The sequence below is a fragment of the Cariama cristata genome, unplaced genomic scaffold, assembly GCF_000690535.1.
Source record: "Cariama cristata isolate BGI_N322 unplaced genomic scaffold, ASM69053v1 scaffold11329, whole genome shotgun sequence".
In the NCBI taxonomy this organism is placed as follows: domain Eukaryota; kingdom Metazoa; phylum Chordata; class Aves; order Cariamiformes; family Cariamidae; genus Cariama; species Cariama cristata.
This window is the reverse complement of record NW_009635306.1, coordinates 1-18,466: the sequence shown is the minus strand read 5'-3', so window position 1 is coordinate 18,466 and position 18,466 is coordinate 1. Positions and strand designations below refer to the sequence as shown.

Below are 18,466 nucleotides of genomic sequence, written 5' to 3'. Positions count from 1 at the left end.
CCCCTACAGCTTTTTAGCTAGGGCTGTTATAGACCCATACCTTCTGCAGGTCATACACCAAGCCAGAGCTGGTCACAGGCTAACCTTCAGAAACATAGGACTTGTTTGTTACCTACAGTCTGTTTGTGTGATGCACCTACAGGACATTGCGAGGGTCTTTTCACTATCACAGTTCTACGAGTAGAGAGGCACTAAACACTAGGAAAAGCAAAAGATAAGAAAAAATTAAGCTCATTGACGGAAAAAGCTTGATCTTCCAATTCACTGTGCCTCTACAGCCCCAAGCAAAAGTGGCTAAAGCTGTGTATTCAACCCTGGAATCATGATGCAAAAGAAGGAGGGAATGAAAGAAAACATCACGGTAAGCAGAGTCACTGATGTTGCATGACAAACCCCACAAACAAGTACTCAATGGCTGCAACTAGTACTCCAGGGTTCCCACCTAGGAAGCTAGTCAGAAACAACCTACTTTCTCTCAGATCTGCTTGCATGGCTTCTTGCCCATACTCAGGCACCAATGGAAAAGATATATAAAGAAGAAGGTAGAAATTTGGAAGTCATGAGAAAAGAAGAGATTAAACATCATTATATTCAGGAGTGGCTATAGAGGCAGACATTCTAAAATCATTATCCAAACCTGGCAGGGCAATGTCCATTCAGAGAAAAGGACGAAATCAGGTGCCAAATCAGCTTTAGTAAGAAACAAATTCAGGTGGAGAACTGAGAAAGTTACTGTACAATCAAAAAGAGCAGCATGTCTTCCTGCTGCAGCCAACATGCAGGAATGGGAGGGAGTATGATATGTGGTTGGAGAGGGCTACAAGGCTTCATCTCCTAACTCTATCCATTCAGGGTTTTTTTAAAATGACCACCTTTTTGTGTGTCTCTTGCCACATACTACATCTTCCCAGCTTCAACGGCAAGCGAGAAACTCATGTGATTTGCCATCCATGGCTAAGAACTGGGAAAGGAGTGCAAGGTGTTGAGGGTACTACATTAGCTTGGTGGCTTGACAGAACTCTCAAGTATTGAAAGGGAAAAAGAAACACCTATGTTAGACCCAGATCTCCCCAAAATGCCTTAGGGCAACAGTGACATCATAAAAAAAGCAAGCAGAAATTTTTTCGAGTGTATACATATTGAAAGAAAGGGGAGAATACTTCGTAATGAAAAGCCCAGAGAAAGCAATTATTCTGAATAAAATTCATCAGTGAGCCAGGGGAGAAGCCAACAGGTGGCAGATGTGCGTGGAACAGAAGGAGCCAAGGCACATCTCACTTCTGATTCATGAAGATGCAGCAGCCTAGGTAACACCCACTCTACCTTGGGCCATGCTCAGCGTATCACCCTGGTTAGTTTCTATCTGTGGAGTGTTGCACTTGTCAACACTCAATACTGATGTTTTTGCGTAAGCAGTGTGTAAAGCAAAGGAGCATTAACTAGCAAGTACTTCCTCAGCCCTCTTTTTCACATCTCCTTAGCATCACACTGGAGATACCCACACCATGATGGGTGGTTATACTGGATCTCCCATAAGATCTAGTCCTTTCCCATATCAGGAACATCAGCTGAGACCGCCATGCACCAATTCCCCTTTCAGATGAGCTTACTGGGTTCAGGAGCACCGTCAGGAAGAGTTCACCACCACGAATGCTCTTGTCCAACTCCTTTGAGCCACCAGGATATTCATTATAGAAGATAGTGTGAGTAAAAAGACCACAGGTCTGTCGAGGCAGAACCTGACAACATCAGAGAAAAGCAAAGTTAGGTAAGAGGCAGATGTAGCATCTACACATGAATGTGTCAAAGCAGCACTCTGTGGATCAATATAAAGAGAAAGGGACATAAGCAACATAGGTTCAGAGGACTCTCTTGATATTCCTCCCAACCGTTTACTCATCTCAGTGCAAACAAGTCACTGAGATCTGAGTTTAGCCTTGTTGTGCTTGGTTTTGCTCTCCCTTCAGTACTGACCTCTGAATTGTACTGAGAAACACAGAAACTGGCTTTAACCAAGTTTTTTTCTCTTTGCTTGACTTAATGATTTTGGAAATGCTGGTGAAACTAAGATTAAGGTCTCTGATGCAGGTCACTAGGAGACTGTACCTTGGGCGGGAAAGTGGGCTCTGCTCGCCCAGCTGTGCTCACCATGATTCCGTTATGGATGAATCCACGCCGGTACCGGGCAGGCCGTAGGTGTGGGTATTCCTCTGTGCTCGTAACTTGGATGCTCCAAACGGATTTCCATGCCTCATAGAGTTGTGTGTGGACAGGATAAACCCCAGAATGATGGGGGGCTACAGCATAGCCCAAGTCTGTGGGAATCCCATGCTCCTGGAAGCAGAATATGCAGCTTGATCATTCAATATTTAACTAATATCCTTAATAAGGATCATATTTAGCAACAGACTCCAAGTTGCAGCAAGGTGACAGAGTAACATGAAAACTTTCTGGGTTGGAAAACCTAAAATACTGCTTGTACTTCTTGTTTTATACATCTATAGAAATACAAGGGTGATTCTGTATCAACAAGGACATCCAGCATTAGTAACAGCTGCTGTAAGAATGGTCTTGTAGCTTGCAGGTGTGAAAAATCAGATTAATTCAGAAGCCTCAGGTCAGGTTCCTTGGTTACTACCAACTAATCAATGCTGTTAAGTGACACATCTCACTCCCACAACACCTAGATCTGAGTCACTACAGGAGCAAAACAAAATTTCCTTAACTGATATAGAAGGAAAGGAAGATGATGACTGGGTTCTGTCTTGTGTCTAGCAATTCCAAGAAAAGCAGACATGAAGCAAGAGACTGTTGAGGGTAAAGATATGGGGCCTGGAGCTACACTAAAATGACAGGAAATATCTGAATTTCATGGTTTTTAATTTCTCTGTGTGGTTCTGGTAACAATACAAATGATGACAGCTCTGCCCTGGTGGTGTACAATAAAACCAGAGCCCCTACATGAAGCAGCAACCTTCTCCTTCCCACGGTTAGCCTATTTTATGTTAAATATGTGTAATTGTGTTCTGTGCTTTGTCTCTCTTTGCAAAAGACTGCACTGTTATTTAACCAGGAAAAGAAGGACCCTAAATTGTTTCTGTAATGCTGCAACTGTGCTCTGAATTCAAGATCATTACTAATCTGTGTCATGGGAACACCAGACAGCAGCCTGCTATTCCCAAGGGGATTACCATCAAAAGAACCAAACTAGAGGTGAAGAGGACATTCCAGAGAAACATGTATGCTATATTAAACTCTGGGCTGTAAGCATCAAACAGACATTGTTCCAGCAACCCAGGATGTTCAAGGCTTCTCCCTCCTCTGACAAAACCCAAGGGATTTCCCCTGGACTTCCTAGATAAGTAACTCCCTCCAGCATTGTCTGGGGAGGCCAGAGTAAGGGCTGTTAGCACACACAGCATTTTATACTACCGACCACGTGACTTCCTTACAAACCACAGTGAATAAGGATGGAAAAGGAAATGCTTTCTCACTGCCAGAGTTTGTAAATTAATTGGATTTGGATGGTAATGCTACAAGTTCACACCTCAGCAAACAAGAGCCTTGGGATTTGCACCCTGGAATGCAGCGGAGCTGCCTGAGGCCATGCAGGTGCCAGGAAGCACTTCCCATTGCACAGGCAGGCACATGAATGGTGTTTCTTGCCTGAAGACAGCAGGAGCCACGCATCAATTTAAACTTTCAAAACTACCTTTCTGAAATGCAACTGAGTTACTAGACTAGTATTAGCAGGGTCCGAATAGCTATTCCAGGAGAAGAATATTTAAGTATTAGTACTGTAAAGTAAATAAACTGTGATGCCCCTTACCACAGCAAACTGTTTGTTGAGCTTCATCTGCTCAGCCAGCACAGTGACATTGTGGAAAAGATGAGGCTGCATGTGACTCCACATGTGAGGGAACCACCAGAACTCCTTCCTGTGTTTGAGCAGCATGTCATCCCCTTCATCTTCCTCATCTGTACCTACAGAGAGCAGAAAAGGAAGTGCAAAAACAAAAGGGAGAAGAGGGGCTCAATGTTCCAAAGCTGTGGCTAACTCCCTGCAACGCTGAGTCGTTCTAACAGAGAATCATGCTCTCTCCAATGTGTTACACACACCACACAAACATGGGGGCTGTACTCAGGCACTGAGATGAAGGGGTGCCAGGGGCTTACCTGTGTGGTAGAATTTCCCTGAGAAGCCCAGGTTGAAGGTGAAATTTGGGACTAACGTTCTCAGCTTATTCTGAGTGCTCAGTAAAGCCTGTTTGAACGAAAGGAAAAACAAATGTTCATATTCAGTTGCTCTGTAATGTTTCTCTGTGCTCTACTGGTGCCCAGTTCAGTCTGAAGAAGTATCGCAGGGGACGGGCCTAAGGCATTCTGCCTGTGGAGTGAGGCAGAGTAGCCAAGTGCTCCCACATACAGAGTCTTTACTTGAAGTAGTCCTGCTGTACTAAATGATGCCACTTTAAAACCACAGTCAGATGATGCTCTCCACTTCAATGTGAAGGACCCAGAGTGTCTGTGCTAAAGCGCACACACACAATAAAGCTCACTTCCAAGCAACAGATCCCTTACTCTTTCCAGGTTCAACCTCAATGCTCCCTTCCTCTCCCATGTTGTCTGGGACTTTGCTACTGAAATTCTGCCCTTTCTCTGAGCCTACATGTTAATGAGGAGAAGGATGGGGCAGCACATGGTGCACAGTCAAAGTAAGACAAGTCAGTAATGTTGTGAACAGTAACTAAGTGATCCAAAGTGAGGGGGCTTTTATGCAGTGAGGAAAGGTGGATTTGCAGAACTATCCCTGCAAGGAGTCCTGCCACAGCAGGGAGGTATCCCTGGCTTTGTGTCCCTTGAAAGTGCCAAAACCCTTTTGCAGCAGGAAAGCTCCCTGGATTCTGGAAAGAAAACTTGGAGGAGCTGACATTCACAGTCATGACATCTCCTACGGGTTCTCTCTTGATCACTTGTGTCTGCTTTAAATGTCCAAAGTAATTGCTATAGCCAAAGGGAAGGAGCCTTGTGCCACAAACCCCAAGGTCCAGCACCATACAGAGTAAGACAGCAGACAGCCTTGACAGAAAAAAAACTAGAGGCTCAGTACGTCACAGACAAGTAAGACACAAACTAATTCCAGTCAAATTTCTTCTGCTGGAAAACAATATAAAGAGAGAAGCCCCAAGATGCATGCTCTGCTGCCACCTGCATGCTTTGGAGAAAGTGTCACTGGTGCAGCTCCCTATGGGAGAAGTTCTCAATCAAATAGGGAGCTGGCAGGAGGGCTGACAGGTGACAGAGATGGTCCTTGCCCAGGCAGTTATTTAGCTTTTAATAGCTTTTCTAAGAAAGCAATGGATCAGTGGCTACAGCAAGGTCAATGTGATGACCTCTCAACAGCAGACTTGGGCTAGATGCAAATACACAAGCAACCTGGCATATAATACTGGGGAAAGCATACAGACTTTCCAAACTGTGCAGGGGAGATGGGCCGGTCTTTCTGTATCAGCTGCCCTTCCCTAGCATCAAGAAGCACAAAAGAGCACTACAAAGCTGCCTTCACACGGCTCACACTATATAGGCATTGCTTAGGCACACTGCTCCCTAGGTGGTAAAAGTGCATTCACAAATGCAGACTTTCATTCAGTGGAGGGACCAGCCTTCACATCTACCACTTAACAATATCCTGACAAAACACTGCTGCCACTAATATTTCAAAACAGTGGTGACCAAACACTGATCATCACATCAATTTAAAAATGATGACTTCTGTAATTTACTTCAATCCACTGCAAATGTATCTTAGAGCAAGGAAGTTGAGCGGTTTTATTCCCACGGCAGGCAGCCCATGACCTCTCACACATGGCAAGGTGGGAAGACCAGACAGATTATTTCTCCAGTGCTGCAGACATTCTCAATACTCTCTCTGAGGGAACCAAGCTTTCAGACTTTTCCTTAGAGATGCACTTAATTGCTGCTCCTCCTCCCCACGTTTACACAATGCTGACATCAAATGCAGCCTGGGACAAATTTTAAAGATCCCAGCTCCTCCATGGCCACATGGCTACCACATCCTTAACCCAGTCCCCAGCCAAGAGTAATAGTTTGAGAAATGTATGGCACATGACATCTCCAGAACCTATCACAAACATAGGCAGTGCTTTTAAAAGGTGACATGCCAACAGCGCTGATGGCTGAAGCCTCCTTTGCTGCACAAGATCCAGAATAGGCAATAGGAAGTCAAGTTCCCCTCACGTAACCCTGGAAGATGCAGGGACTCATCCCACACATCAGGGAGCACAGCCTAAGAGCTGTGCATCTCTTTACAGAGAAGTACCTGTCTGCCCAGCTGGATGACAATACTGCATCAAATTTGGGACCAGCACCTTGAACACATGGCCCGGTATCTTAGACAGGAAAACGCCACTTCATTTTCTTGTCTCCAGAGTTGCCCCAAGCCTTCCCACTTCTCGCTGCTGCCCTGAAAGGCACATCTAGTTCCTCAAACTCGGGTAGGAAGGTGGAGGGAGGAAAGACAGTGGTTAAGAGGCTTAGGATTCCTCTGCACAGAGGGAGATTTAAAGCCTAGCTGGGGTTACCATGACGACACATCTGTCTGATGATAAATCCCAAAAAGCCCTGCTCCAGCAGGCAGCAATCCTTTGTGTCCAGGGAGGGACCAGGGAGGAACTGTGGGGGCCCCAGAAATTCTGAGACTATGGAGCCCTATGGAGTCCTGCTTTCCTGGTGGATTTATTGCTAATCGTGTGTCATCCCTCTGCTGATGCTGGGTCCTTTTCACAGCCACATCCACAAGGTGGCACAGCATAGGTTTGAAGAAACGTCTTTCCCCTGTAGAGGATACAAGAGACTAAGGTGTCAGGTAAAATATTTGGAAATTTGTTTCAACAAACTATGCATTCACTGTTCCCCAACACACTGGTTCAAAGAGGTCTGTGAGCTGTAGTAAGGTGAAACAACACAGATGTGGGAACGGGTCAGAAAGATGGCACTTCTCTGCTCTGACACCTCTGTACTCTGTTTCTCTTCTGTAAAGTAGGATGAATACAATAATACTAATAATATTTTACAGGTGACTCAAGTGGCATTTCATTTATATCCATCATGTGCTCTGAGATTCTTAAACAAAAGGCAATCAAGAAAAGTGGAGTAGGCTATCTATTAAGATATAAAACAGCTAGCAAGAGGCAAACAGATCTTCATGTGCATATTTAAGAAATTTAGTTGCTCACATGCTACGGGACAGAGGGCTAGCATTTTAGCTATCCCCCATCTCTAAAAAACAAAGTTTCTTCCCTTAGAAAACTGCCTCTCCAATCCCTCCAAATATTTCTGTTTTATATTTTCTAACTATCTTCCACTCCAAAAATCCTTCCAAGATGCTGCCAAGCCCACTAGCGAGCCAGAAAGACCCTTCCCCAGCTAAGCTCCCTGCTAGAAACTCAGCAAGGCTCACCCCAGGAAGGAACACATGGGGTCTCCAAGAGATTCCCACCACTAGCCACCAGAACTCACAAGCCACATCAAGGTCAGACCTGCTTCACGCTTGTCACAGTCTATCAGAGAACATCCTCTGCAACTCATGTATTTTTGGAGGCCTTCATTACTTAATTGGGGTTGCCATGCTGCAGGCCCAAGTGACAGACATCTACATTCCAATGCACGTTTCCAGACACAATGCAAAAAAGGTCTAAGCTTCAGCCTGATGTTTGATGCCCACCACTTTAAAAAAGGCTTTTCAATAATCTCAAATTACGATAAACATTTACTTCTAAGCAAATACTAGGGAAAAAAAAGTTTAAAATTGTGCCTTTTGTTGCAACACATTAAAAAAAAAAATCTGTATAATCTCACTGGTGGATCTGCAATGATTTACTCAACAGTCACTACAAGCTCTTGATGCCATCCAGTGAAAGACAAAAACTCTCCCAATAGGGTTAAAATTCTAGGAGCAAGGAAGAAATCAGGGGAAGCCACAGCACCCTGACTGTACCCTCTTTAGGTTGCTTCTTTAGGACCTAATCCCTCTTGTAAGACAGCATGATGTCCTTGCTATTGCAATAATACAGGGCTAAACCTTGATGCAGCTCTGCTTTTTTAGCTATTTAATTTTTAACTTCCAGAAGCGTTTGTAGAGATTTTAGCTGTTTCATACAAACCCTAAGTATTACCTCCCCTATCTCAGGTCCCTCTAAAAAGAGACAAAAGAAAAGGGGAAAATAAGGCTGAGAGTCAGGTGCTGGGTGGAGAGGATACCATGAGTCTAGAAAAACAGTACATGGACAAACGAAGAGAAACATGATAAAAAATGGAGGAAGAGAGCAGAGTGCTTTGACAGCCTCTTCTCAAATGCTCACCCAAAGCATACTAGGAACATGCTGCAGAAATACCTTCCTCATAGGAACTGCCCCTGTGGACACTGGGCAGCACATTCTCAAGAGGATTTTCTGCAGTTTTCTCACTGCCCAGCAGTAGCACTGGCATAGCTCCAAACAGCGCTGCCAAAAGAGAAAGCATTCATGGTACTGGTATTTCTACCTGCCCTACAATGTTACAATCAGGAACTTAGAAACTGCTGAGTATTTTCATTTCAGGCAAGATCATCCTCTACAATTTAGAAAAGCAAGAGCTGGCTAACAGCCACCCTCACTAGATTCTCTCTCTCCCACCCTCACCATTCATGACCCATAAGTCCTTGACTTCCACTTAGCTTGCTCTCAGACTCACTAGCAATGATTACTCACTATTTATGCCCTTGTAGAGATTACCAGCAAAAGAGGCAAAAACTCATCTACTTCAACTTCTTTCCTCATACCTAAAGATGACCAGGAAGGATCATAAAAGCCAGAACTTTTTGCATTAGAAACCGCTCATCTTTTTTGGCCAGTTCCATGGTGGTTTGGTAAATTCTGAGGATTATGATTTTAGAAGAGACTGAATGTGGAATAACTGAGAAGGGATTCTCTGCGATTTTGTTTTGTTAATTACGTGCAGCACAAATCTCTGGTAAACAAGGGAAAAACATTTTCCTTGTGCAACTTCCAACAGTTTCACTTCAACTGAGACTGCAAGCTCCTGCTGCAGTCCTTCCGCAGAAACAGGAACTCAAGGGTTATCATCTTTAAAGTAAAAGCAAGCATGATTCCTTTTTTTCTTGTTAAAGAAGAAAGCGATTCAGCTCTCCCTTAAGCATCACAAATAAAAACATTTATCCTCTCACGTAGGACATCTACCACGGGCATGCATTTGATCAAATTATATTCAGTGTTCTCTTTTAATAGTCATTTTGTCTAGGAAGCTCTCTGAACATGGACCTGCATATGGCAAACAGGCTCACTGGGACAGCAGAGTCAATTTTATACCTTCACACAACATCCAATCTTCAAACCGCTACCCTGACCACTGTAATCTAAGCTTTAAGATAAGGAGCTGTGTGTTGAGATAACAGCCCTGAAACAGAGCTTTCATATAAAAGGCCAAAGAAAACGCCAGCTGTTCTGTCACTATTATATTCCCTTCTCTCCCCATGGTGAGAAGCTATCAACAAATCCATGTAGTTATTCCTCGCTTTTAAAAAATAAAAATTCATTAACCTCTTGTGGCTCTGCAATCAGAGACCTTCTTTTAGATGTATAAATCTGGGCTTTATCTGCTTTGCCCGAGATTCTCTGCTTACTGATCACAGATTATTCCTCCATTTCACCCTGTTAAAACCCAAACAAAGCATCTTTTGGAATTATCTTGTCTGTTTGTTTTTTTAACATCACGAGAGCAGCCTTTGTTTCCAAGAGCTTTGGCCACCTATCTCCTGTATTCTCAGACAGGTCTGTAACCTGCACAAACACTACAGAGGTGAGAATCTCTGCTGGTTTGGACTAGAGGGTGCAGGGCCTGCTTTGGGCCAAGATAAAAGATCATGATCTTCGGCGGGGGATGGGACGGGGACACACAGAGTCTGTCAGACAAGTCTGTCAGAACATTTCAGCACCTCAAAACACAGGGATACTGCAGTGAAATTAAGAAAATTTTAGCATTTTCCTTAAGTAAGTATATAAGACTGCTCCATTTTTCTATACCTGTCTGCTTGGAAGCACTTTTTCTATAACTGTTTGCTTAGAAAGTTATGGTCAAAGGTGGTTCTAAAGCATTACTAAAGAATGAAGCAGGTAAAATACAAAATGGCATGCAATTAGAGCGACTTCAGACATGCAGCTTCAAACGAATTCAAAAGATAAAGCTAGCTCCAAACAGAATGCAAGGATTTCCATTTCCCCAAGTCAAATCTGGGATCAGAAGCAGAACTTAAAATCTCAAAGGCCTGAAAAAATGAAGATGAATCGAGATATGTCTTGCATAGATGCACGAAAAGGTAGTAAGACTCCTAGTGAGGTGGAACAGTGCTCTTGGGAATATGTAATGGATGAGATTCTGTTCAGGTAAGGGGACATGCGTGTACAACAGTATTTTGTGTTATATCTTTGCCTCAAATGTTCTGTGCCCTTGGATGAAAGGTTAAAGGGTGCTTCACTTTGAAGTTGTTTGGGAAACATGTTAAGGCAGCTGCTGCCACAGGCTTATTGTCATCATGGCTGGTACCCAGGGAACTCCATCCAGGACCTATCTAAGGCCAAGTGTTAAACAGGAATCCAGAGTGAAAGGCCTGGGGCCTCACACCTCTGGGAACAACCTCAGCACACTGCGAGAAACAGGCAATGCTCCTGCCTCAATGGCTACAAACCAGACCTGATGGGGAAGATACAAAGGCAAGTCCCTTGGCTCCATGAGGTAGCATATGTACATATACCACAGACTGAGGAGAATACATTATCACGTACTTTCAAGGACACAGAGAATTAGAAGGGGCACTTGGTTTCTTACCTTCTTCCTACTCATTTTCTCCTTTGCCTGTCTCACTTCCCTCTCCTCCACAAAATCTCTCTCCCTGTGCCTTTCCCATATCCTTTCCTAATAGGTCACAGTATTACTCAAGAACTGCCAAGGAAAGCAAACCACAAAGATGGCATCTCTCTTTCCCAATCGTGAGGCCACAGAGATGGTTCTCATGAAGGTTTGGTCTGAGTATGTTTCCCTGGTGAATTTTTGGATATTCCCTGCCCGGGGATGGGGGTTGCTGGTGAGAATATGAGTGGGGTGTAAGGAACGGTGAGAGAAAAAAAATCTTTCTTTTCCCAATGTGGTTATGCTAGATGGCTAAAACATAGACTACAGCAGTTTACACTGCATGGACTGGCCTACAGTTTTGCTATATAATATATATAGTTTATATACATCATAATAAATAATAATACAATAAATACAGTTTTTCTATTCTATTCTAACACAACTCGCCTTTTCCTTTTGAAAGGTAGAGTTTACAGCTACAAATAGGTTGATAGAGGAAATCTGCATATGCTTGTTTTCTGTGTTAAAGGAAAGACAGGATAGATCACCACAGGCATCCTCCTCTTAAATTCAGAGAGGCCAGCTTCAGGTCCCAGAATGAAAAATGCTCCATTTAAACCTGCAAAACTGTTGAGAGCATCACATGTGGTACCTCAGCATCTTTGCAGACTAATTTTCTGTTTAAGATGAGAACAACTGCAGCAAACAACTCTTTCACTCAAATTAAATGCAACCTTGACTTTCCTGGCACACCACACACACTAGAAATTTGCCTGGGGCCTGTAGTTATTCTGGGGATTTTACCTCTACATCAGACACTTTCATGCGAGTGCCCTCTTTTCCCACAAATATATCATCAATGTCGACGAGGATATAGCGATCAAGTGTGAGACAGAGGCGCTTGCCAGTCAAGTAGGCAATGGCATCCACAAAAATGAGTTTGTGCAGCCAAAAATTGAGGTTATTGCCAAAGAGAACTCGCTGGATCCCATCATGCAGACCCAGGTCCTGTACCACCGTGGCATGCAACGCTTTGTGGGTGGCCAAGTGAGGAATGGACTCCGAGGATTTCGTGCTGGCCAACAGCACTGGCTCATAGGTGCTGTGGTTTGACTGGAACACAGTCCAGTCATCACCAGGCAGGGGGCCCTGCTCCACCTCATTAGCCCGGGTGACGTAGAGCAGGGGAGCGCTAGGGTTGATGTGATAGTCCCGCAGCCCCAAGTTGGAATGTAGGAAAAGGGGGAAACCCTTGAGCTGTGCACTGAGAAGGCTGTTCTCATTGGCTTTGAAAAAGCCTATAATCCCCACTCCATACTCTACACAGTATTTGTCCAGCAGCTCTCGGTTCCAAGCATCTAGGTTCACATATTTAAGGATGTTCTCATAGATAATAAGAGCGTAGCGTCCTCTATCTTTGTCTGTCAGAGTGGGCATATCCCCTTTGCCAGGGGCGATCTCTGTCCTGTATTTAAAACGGCTAGATTCAAGGATGGCCACTATTTCCTGCCCCAACTGGGAGTAAATGCTTTCCACGAAGACTAGCACCACAGGATCTGTACGTGAGGTGTCCACAGATTTCGTAAGCCTCCAGTTGGCTTGTGGTGGGATCAAGATGCGGTGCTGGTTGCTGCAGTCACTGAAGGGCATGGGTGGTGGCTCCTTGATTTTGGGACTGTTAGTGACGTAGTAAGCCAGGATGCACATGGAGATCAGGCTGAAGGCAATGAGCAGCAGGATCAACCTGTGGAGCTCCAGCTGTCGCACATGCCGCACTACTTTCCACAACTGAATCATGGTGAGGCGGGCTGCCCACCCCCTCCTCACACTCTGCACCCACGTCGCTCTTGAAATCTCCAGTGCCGCCGTGGCAGTACCCAGCAGCAGCTCGCAAAAAAGAAAGAGCAGCTGCGGAGAGAGACAAAGCTAAAGCAAACAGCTACAGGGCTAGATTCCCAGGGATCTGCCATTTATCTCAAGTAACCATGGCCCTCAATTCCCATCGCTCTTTTGTGTGCTTCCTCCTGTTCCTCTCCTCTCACTCAGGAAAGTCTTTTGGAGGAGCGAGGTTTCCTGAATCTTGTCTCCAACAGCAAATCAGTCTGTCATCCTGTGCCCAAGCAGTTTCAGCTCAGCCTTCCCAGGTGTCCTGTTTCTCATTTAGCTGTTTTGCATTCACATGATGGCATCTTCTCTTTGCATCCTGCAATTTAAAAAGAAAAAGTCAATTCTCAGTATGGTTTAATGGTATTTAACTCATTTGAGACAAAATGGCAAGATCAGCAGGTGCTAGGTGGGCAGCATCACTTGTCTGTCAGCAGGCAGACATGTCCCCTGGAAAGTGACGCACACCATTCGTGCGGGAGCTTGGCAGAACAACCGTTAATGGCCTTTGGAAGAAAGGTTCTGACGTTGCACAGGGACTGAGCATTCGCCTTAGGTGAGATTCTCACACACTACAGCAAACAGATCTGGTGTACCTGGCCTTCCCCACTCCTCTTTATGTGACTGAACAGAAAACACGAACCCCTTTTAGTCTAGGCTGTATTTCAAAATTAACAAGAGGAGAGAGCCCTCACACTCTCTGTCTTGTTCTGCTCCCATACCAATGATGATGTGTCCAAGTCCTTGCTAGTGACTTCCTAAACCCTTGGGATACCGCTGTCCCAAACCCAGCAAGATGCCTCGAATTCCCACCACCTCTCTTGTCCCACAGTTCCCGATTTCCATGGTTCCCACACCTCTCTACAAGGCTGTCTCACTTGCCCTGGGAACTCACATTCTTCCAGGGCTCTCAAAACATGGCTCTAGAGAGGCATCGTCCCTCAGGCATCACGTACTGGGGGGCACAGGCTGCCCACGCACTGACACCTAATTTCTGCCAATTGATTCAGTAGCAGTCGGAGAGGAAAGATCTCCTGAAACCTTCCTTACCTTCCCTCCTATGCTGCTGAAGAGCATGGAGCCAGTTTTAAATTACCAACAGCATGACGTAAATTTGGGTTGGTCTCAATTATGTGAAAGCTTCTTGTTACAAAGCGCTCTCACCTCCCGCTTTGTGTTTATGACAGCAGACTATTTCACCATATGTTGTTATTTTTCCAGGATAAAATGCTCAACAAAGCCACAAATACCAAGCCATATAAGACATAAACACCAGGGAAAGTAACTAAATTGCTCCTTGGTTTAAAAATAAAATAAAATCACTATGTAGTTTTCTCTCCCTTACTAGATGTGTGACTTACCTACAGCAACAACACCCAGGCGAGCATTACTTGGGATACTAGCACATTTTTGGGAAGCACCTGCTGCCCCTTCCAGCACAATGCAAGGACACCCTGAATGTCAGATGTTGTTCACCAAGTCAGTCATGCCCAAAACGAGTTCTCTGTAAAAGTTTTAAAAGCCTTTTTTCTCAAAACCTTTTTTACTCACACACCTGCACTCCTGCAGACCTGTGCTCTACCACATACAATCCCTCTAACCACCTGCTCAACCGGCACAGTTTACTGCACCAGAAGGCACAAGAGCAACAGTATCAAAAAGTACTACTGAAACATCTTCATCCTTTCTCTGTTCCTCTTATTTTTGAGCCTTTTTGTTACTATCATTCTCATAAAAGAAAGAATATTAGAAGTCTAGTTTGTCCACAAGTTTAAGACAGACATAAGATTTTTATATAGTAAAGTCAGGGTTTTAACATCTAGCTCCACCAGAAAAGAAACTACTTGGGAGACAGATGCTTATTTTGCTCCACCAGAAAAGAAATTACTTGTGAGACAGATGCTCATTTTGTAATGCGTATTACTAAACAGAAAAAAACCCTTCTGAGTCAGGGAAAGTATCAGTTCACAGATCAGGCCAAAAGTCCCACTCTAAAGACTCCCACCAGGCTGTTTTCCAAACTGCTGGTGCAGCTTGAAGTAGAAACAAGAAAATCCAAGCAGACTTTATATGAAGTGATATAATACTGTTAACTTTGTGACAGCAGACGGAAAAGAGTCAGAGTGCTCTTTACACAAGCCTTATAATGATCATTAAGTATCATCTCAAACAACTTCTGTGCTATAATGTCCGCAGAGCAGGGACTGGCTTGTGTAGTGCACAATGAAACCTTAGCCCTGGTGAGGTCTTCAGAATAGCTGTAGACTGTAAATGTAAAGTATATTACAGAAATAATTTTCCACTGGAGAAACTGAGACACAGAAAGTCTTATTGAAGCTCACACTGCAAGGTAGTAGATGAATCAAGATCTTTTTTTAAAAAAAAAAAAAAAAAAAAATCAATCTGTTCCCCAGACTCCAAATGGATCGAGTCTCCATCCCCAAATGGCTCTCTGTAATGACAGAGCTGGCTTTGGAAATCCAGCTCAGTCAGCAACAATAAGCTGTATTTTCTTCAACACAGTATCAGCATAGTACCCAAAATTATGCGCCACCTTTCAAAAGCAACCACGAAAATAACCTTTCCACCTCCACAGTGAGCCTTCCCCATCCCACTGACTCTGCCAGGAAGGCACCGATGTTACCACCCTCGTGCTTGGCACTACAGCTCCGAAGTCGCACTGAGCTGCAGAGAGGCAGGAGCCAGCGGAGGCAGAATTCGGCAGGGCACAGAGAGGTTAGACAGAAATATATAATAAATGCTGTATCTCTTTTATGAGGTGAATTTCGTCTAAGACACAATATATACACAGTTCCATGCATATCCGCTGCTACGAGAAGTGGTCTTCATGCTACTCCTGCGCAACAAATTCAGGCAAAACACTCCACTCCAGATTCCTACATACTTGATTTTGACTGAGAAGACTGAGAATTGCAAGTCAGTGTCCTCCCAGATAGCTCACATCCTTTTGCTTTTTAATCCCATTGGACAAAACAGAATAATTAGACTATTTCAGATTCAAAGATTCACTATCTTAACATGTATTAGACAACAAGTTTTTCCAGGAGAAAACACTGTAAAGAGGGACTTAGAAGCTCAGGAGCCTATGCACTGCCTGCAGAAATTTCCAAGCAAGTGTTTCTGGGGTAGCATTTGTAATCTAAACACCACAGTAACAGTAAGAAAACCAAGAATATGCTTTTGCAAAGAACTGTAGCTTCAGTTTTCTGGTTATCAGTTTAAAGGTGAAAATCACAAGACAACTGGATTACTCTGTAGAATAAGGATGAAACCAGAGTTAAGCTAGGCTGCCACACCTGCAGTGCCCAGCTGAGGGGCAAGAGGGAGAGGAACCCCCTTTGCTGGGCACTTCTCAATCACGGCAGTGTTTTGATAACAATGACTCCATTCAAGCCTCTAGTGAAGCTCCCAAACAAGCCCCCATTTGTTACATGGGTGAGCTCAAAAATACAAATTAAAAAAAAAAGGCCTGTATCAGATTGCTGCTCAAGAATCTGTCAGCTCCGATCTCTTTAACAAGGCTTCACAGCCAGAGGGCATGCCAGCTGGCACGGTATGCATTTAGCTCTTTGGAGACCACATCAGCTGGTTTCGGTTCAAATGAAAGAAAAAAAAGCAACAAAACAAATATACCAACCAAAATTTAGATTAAAATGTGAGAGAGCTGTCAGAAACCACCCATACTCAAAACACAAAGCCCAGAAAGATCTATACTAGAGAAAGAAAAGGAAAAAAAAAATCCGCTGAAAATTGCTCCCTCTTAAAGGAAAATACCTGTGTCCTCTTTTGAGATCTAACTCCTTGGAATCTAATACCACAAAAAATCCTCAAGTTTATAGATAAATTAAGGTCCATTCTGAAATCCTGCCAGGACTGTCTGAGTGGGAATTGCAGGAGGCGGCAGTCAGAACGCACAGCAAGGATGAAGTGTTTCACTGGTGCAAGGACGCAGGCTCAGCAGGTTCCCGTCCTGCCCGAAAAGCGTGGCTGGATCAGAGAGCATCAGCTGTAAGATCAGCTATCTCACAAATCACCAGCATTATGACAAACGCTTTATAAAACTTAGATGTTCTGTTTCCTAGTGATATACAGTGTTAACGTGAAACATAAACCGTTCTGTGAATTATCAGCTGCTAAGCCACATGGCAACTGATGTGATATGAAAGCAAGATAACAATCAGAATTGTGTGGTTTTAACGTCTGATCTCCAGAGATTTCCAATGCCTGGAAATTATTGTGGGGGATCAGTATAAATGCTCAAGACCAGCACTTATCCAAAACCAGCAAACAGAATATATGTATTTGGGGCTGCTAGTGCATTCATGCCAAGGCACGTGGAAGATAACGGGTGTCATTTGACACCTTTATCAAGAACTTCCATCATACAAGCTCCTTCCTAGCTGAGCTACAGAAGGTCTTACTATCCTAAAAACCAGTGTCACGAGTACATTTCCCCAGCCCTTTTAATTATTATAATATAACCCCTCTTTCTGGAACACACAGCGGCAAGATCTTGCCTTTGTCCACAACAGCTCTAATTCAGAAGTCTGTCTTCGGCACTTCCAGCAAGATGGTTGTTGCCTTGGGCCCTAGAGGGACTGCAGTAATTGAGTTACACAGTAATCAGAGAAGGAATCTGATTGATTTTCCAACCCATTCCACTTTAACGGTGTCATCATGACACAAAATTCCTCGTTAGTCTGCTTGATTGTGAGACTCCCTTGTCTGAGGCAGTATCTTATGCCAGGCCTTCAGGTACAGCCCCTCTCTCTAATGACAGTGGGGAATCTGGCAAGTAACGTCAGCAGAGCAGAGTGAGTCACAGGGCAAAAGAATTAGCAGAACCTAAGCAGAATGAACATTAGTTGTATTCCGCATATAAAAAAAATACTGTGGAAATTACAGTCACATTGTAATGTAATTGCCAACCAAGTTCATTTTTGGACTCTGGGTATGTGTTTCAGCTAGCACCCACTGCCAGACAAATCCTGTGGTGAGAGACTGCCCAAGGAATACAAAACTCAGATCAAAGAGGCCAGAAACACTAATGGTGTCCACGCTGCTCTGACAGAAAGGCTCACAGCCTCCAGCCAGCACTGTGCTCTGCCTCAGCAAGTCCCCATGCAGCGACAGGCCTCTTTTGGTACAGACCTGTGGTAAGCTGGAAAGCTGCCAGCTGGCCAGCAGGCTTGAAACGTGTCAGTCTGATATAAGGAGAAGATGACCTGTGCAATGAAGTAATAATTATTTTTATTTTTTATTATCATCCCCAGACAGGTAATGTAACTTCATACCTTCTGGAAGAGCAACAAACTGCGGTCCAGGCCAAACAGATCTGCATTAACATCTCTCAGTCCATCCCAACCGCAGGCTTGAATTTACCCTTGTGCCAGTGCAACAAAGTTTGAAGGCACAATGAAAGCACAGAGCTTGCAGAGGCCAGCTCACGCTGCCAGGGCAGCTGCCTGGGGGGCTGCACAGGCATCCCATGACTCCTGCAAGGTTCTTGCTGTTGGGGTACGTGATACGTCCCTTCCACTGACAACCTAGATAGCAGCAGATCTTTGTTCTCTTACTCCTTCACAATACAAACAAAGAAACAACACCTATTTATTATATTTTATTAATTATATTT

At 44.1% G+C, this 18,466-nt stretch overlaps 1 protein-coding gene across 3 annotated transcripts in view; it reads right to left on the bottom strand.

Annotated features, from left to right (window-relative positions):
* Positions 1-16,682, bottom strand: part of NDST2 (N-deacetylase/N-sulfotransferase (heparan glucosaminyl) 2) — a 29,356-nt gene extending 12,674 nt beyond the window's left edge. For 2 of the 3 annotated variants that reach the window (XM_009707487.1, XM_009707489.1), the window contains exons 1-5: positions 11,731-13,131; positions 4,177-4,264; positions 3,830-3,984; positions 2,149-2,334; positions 1,611-1,739 (exon numbers count right to left, since the gene is read on the bottom strand). In XM_009707487.1, coding sequence (XP_009705789.1) covers positions 1,611-1,739; positions 2,149-2,334; positions 3,830-3,984; positions 4,177-4,264; positions 11,731-12,723 — 1,551 coding nt within the window. In that variant the 5' untranslated portion in view covers positions 12,724-13,131. Of the gene's footprint in view, positions 1-1,610; positions 1,740-2,148; positions 2,335-3,829; positions 3,985-4,176; positions 4,265-11,730; positions 13,132-16,605 lie in introns of those variants that run through there. The other variant, XM_009707488.1, reaches the window with a different exon arrangement.
* Between the last annotated feature and the right edge of the window lie 1,784 nt (positions 16,683-18,466).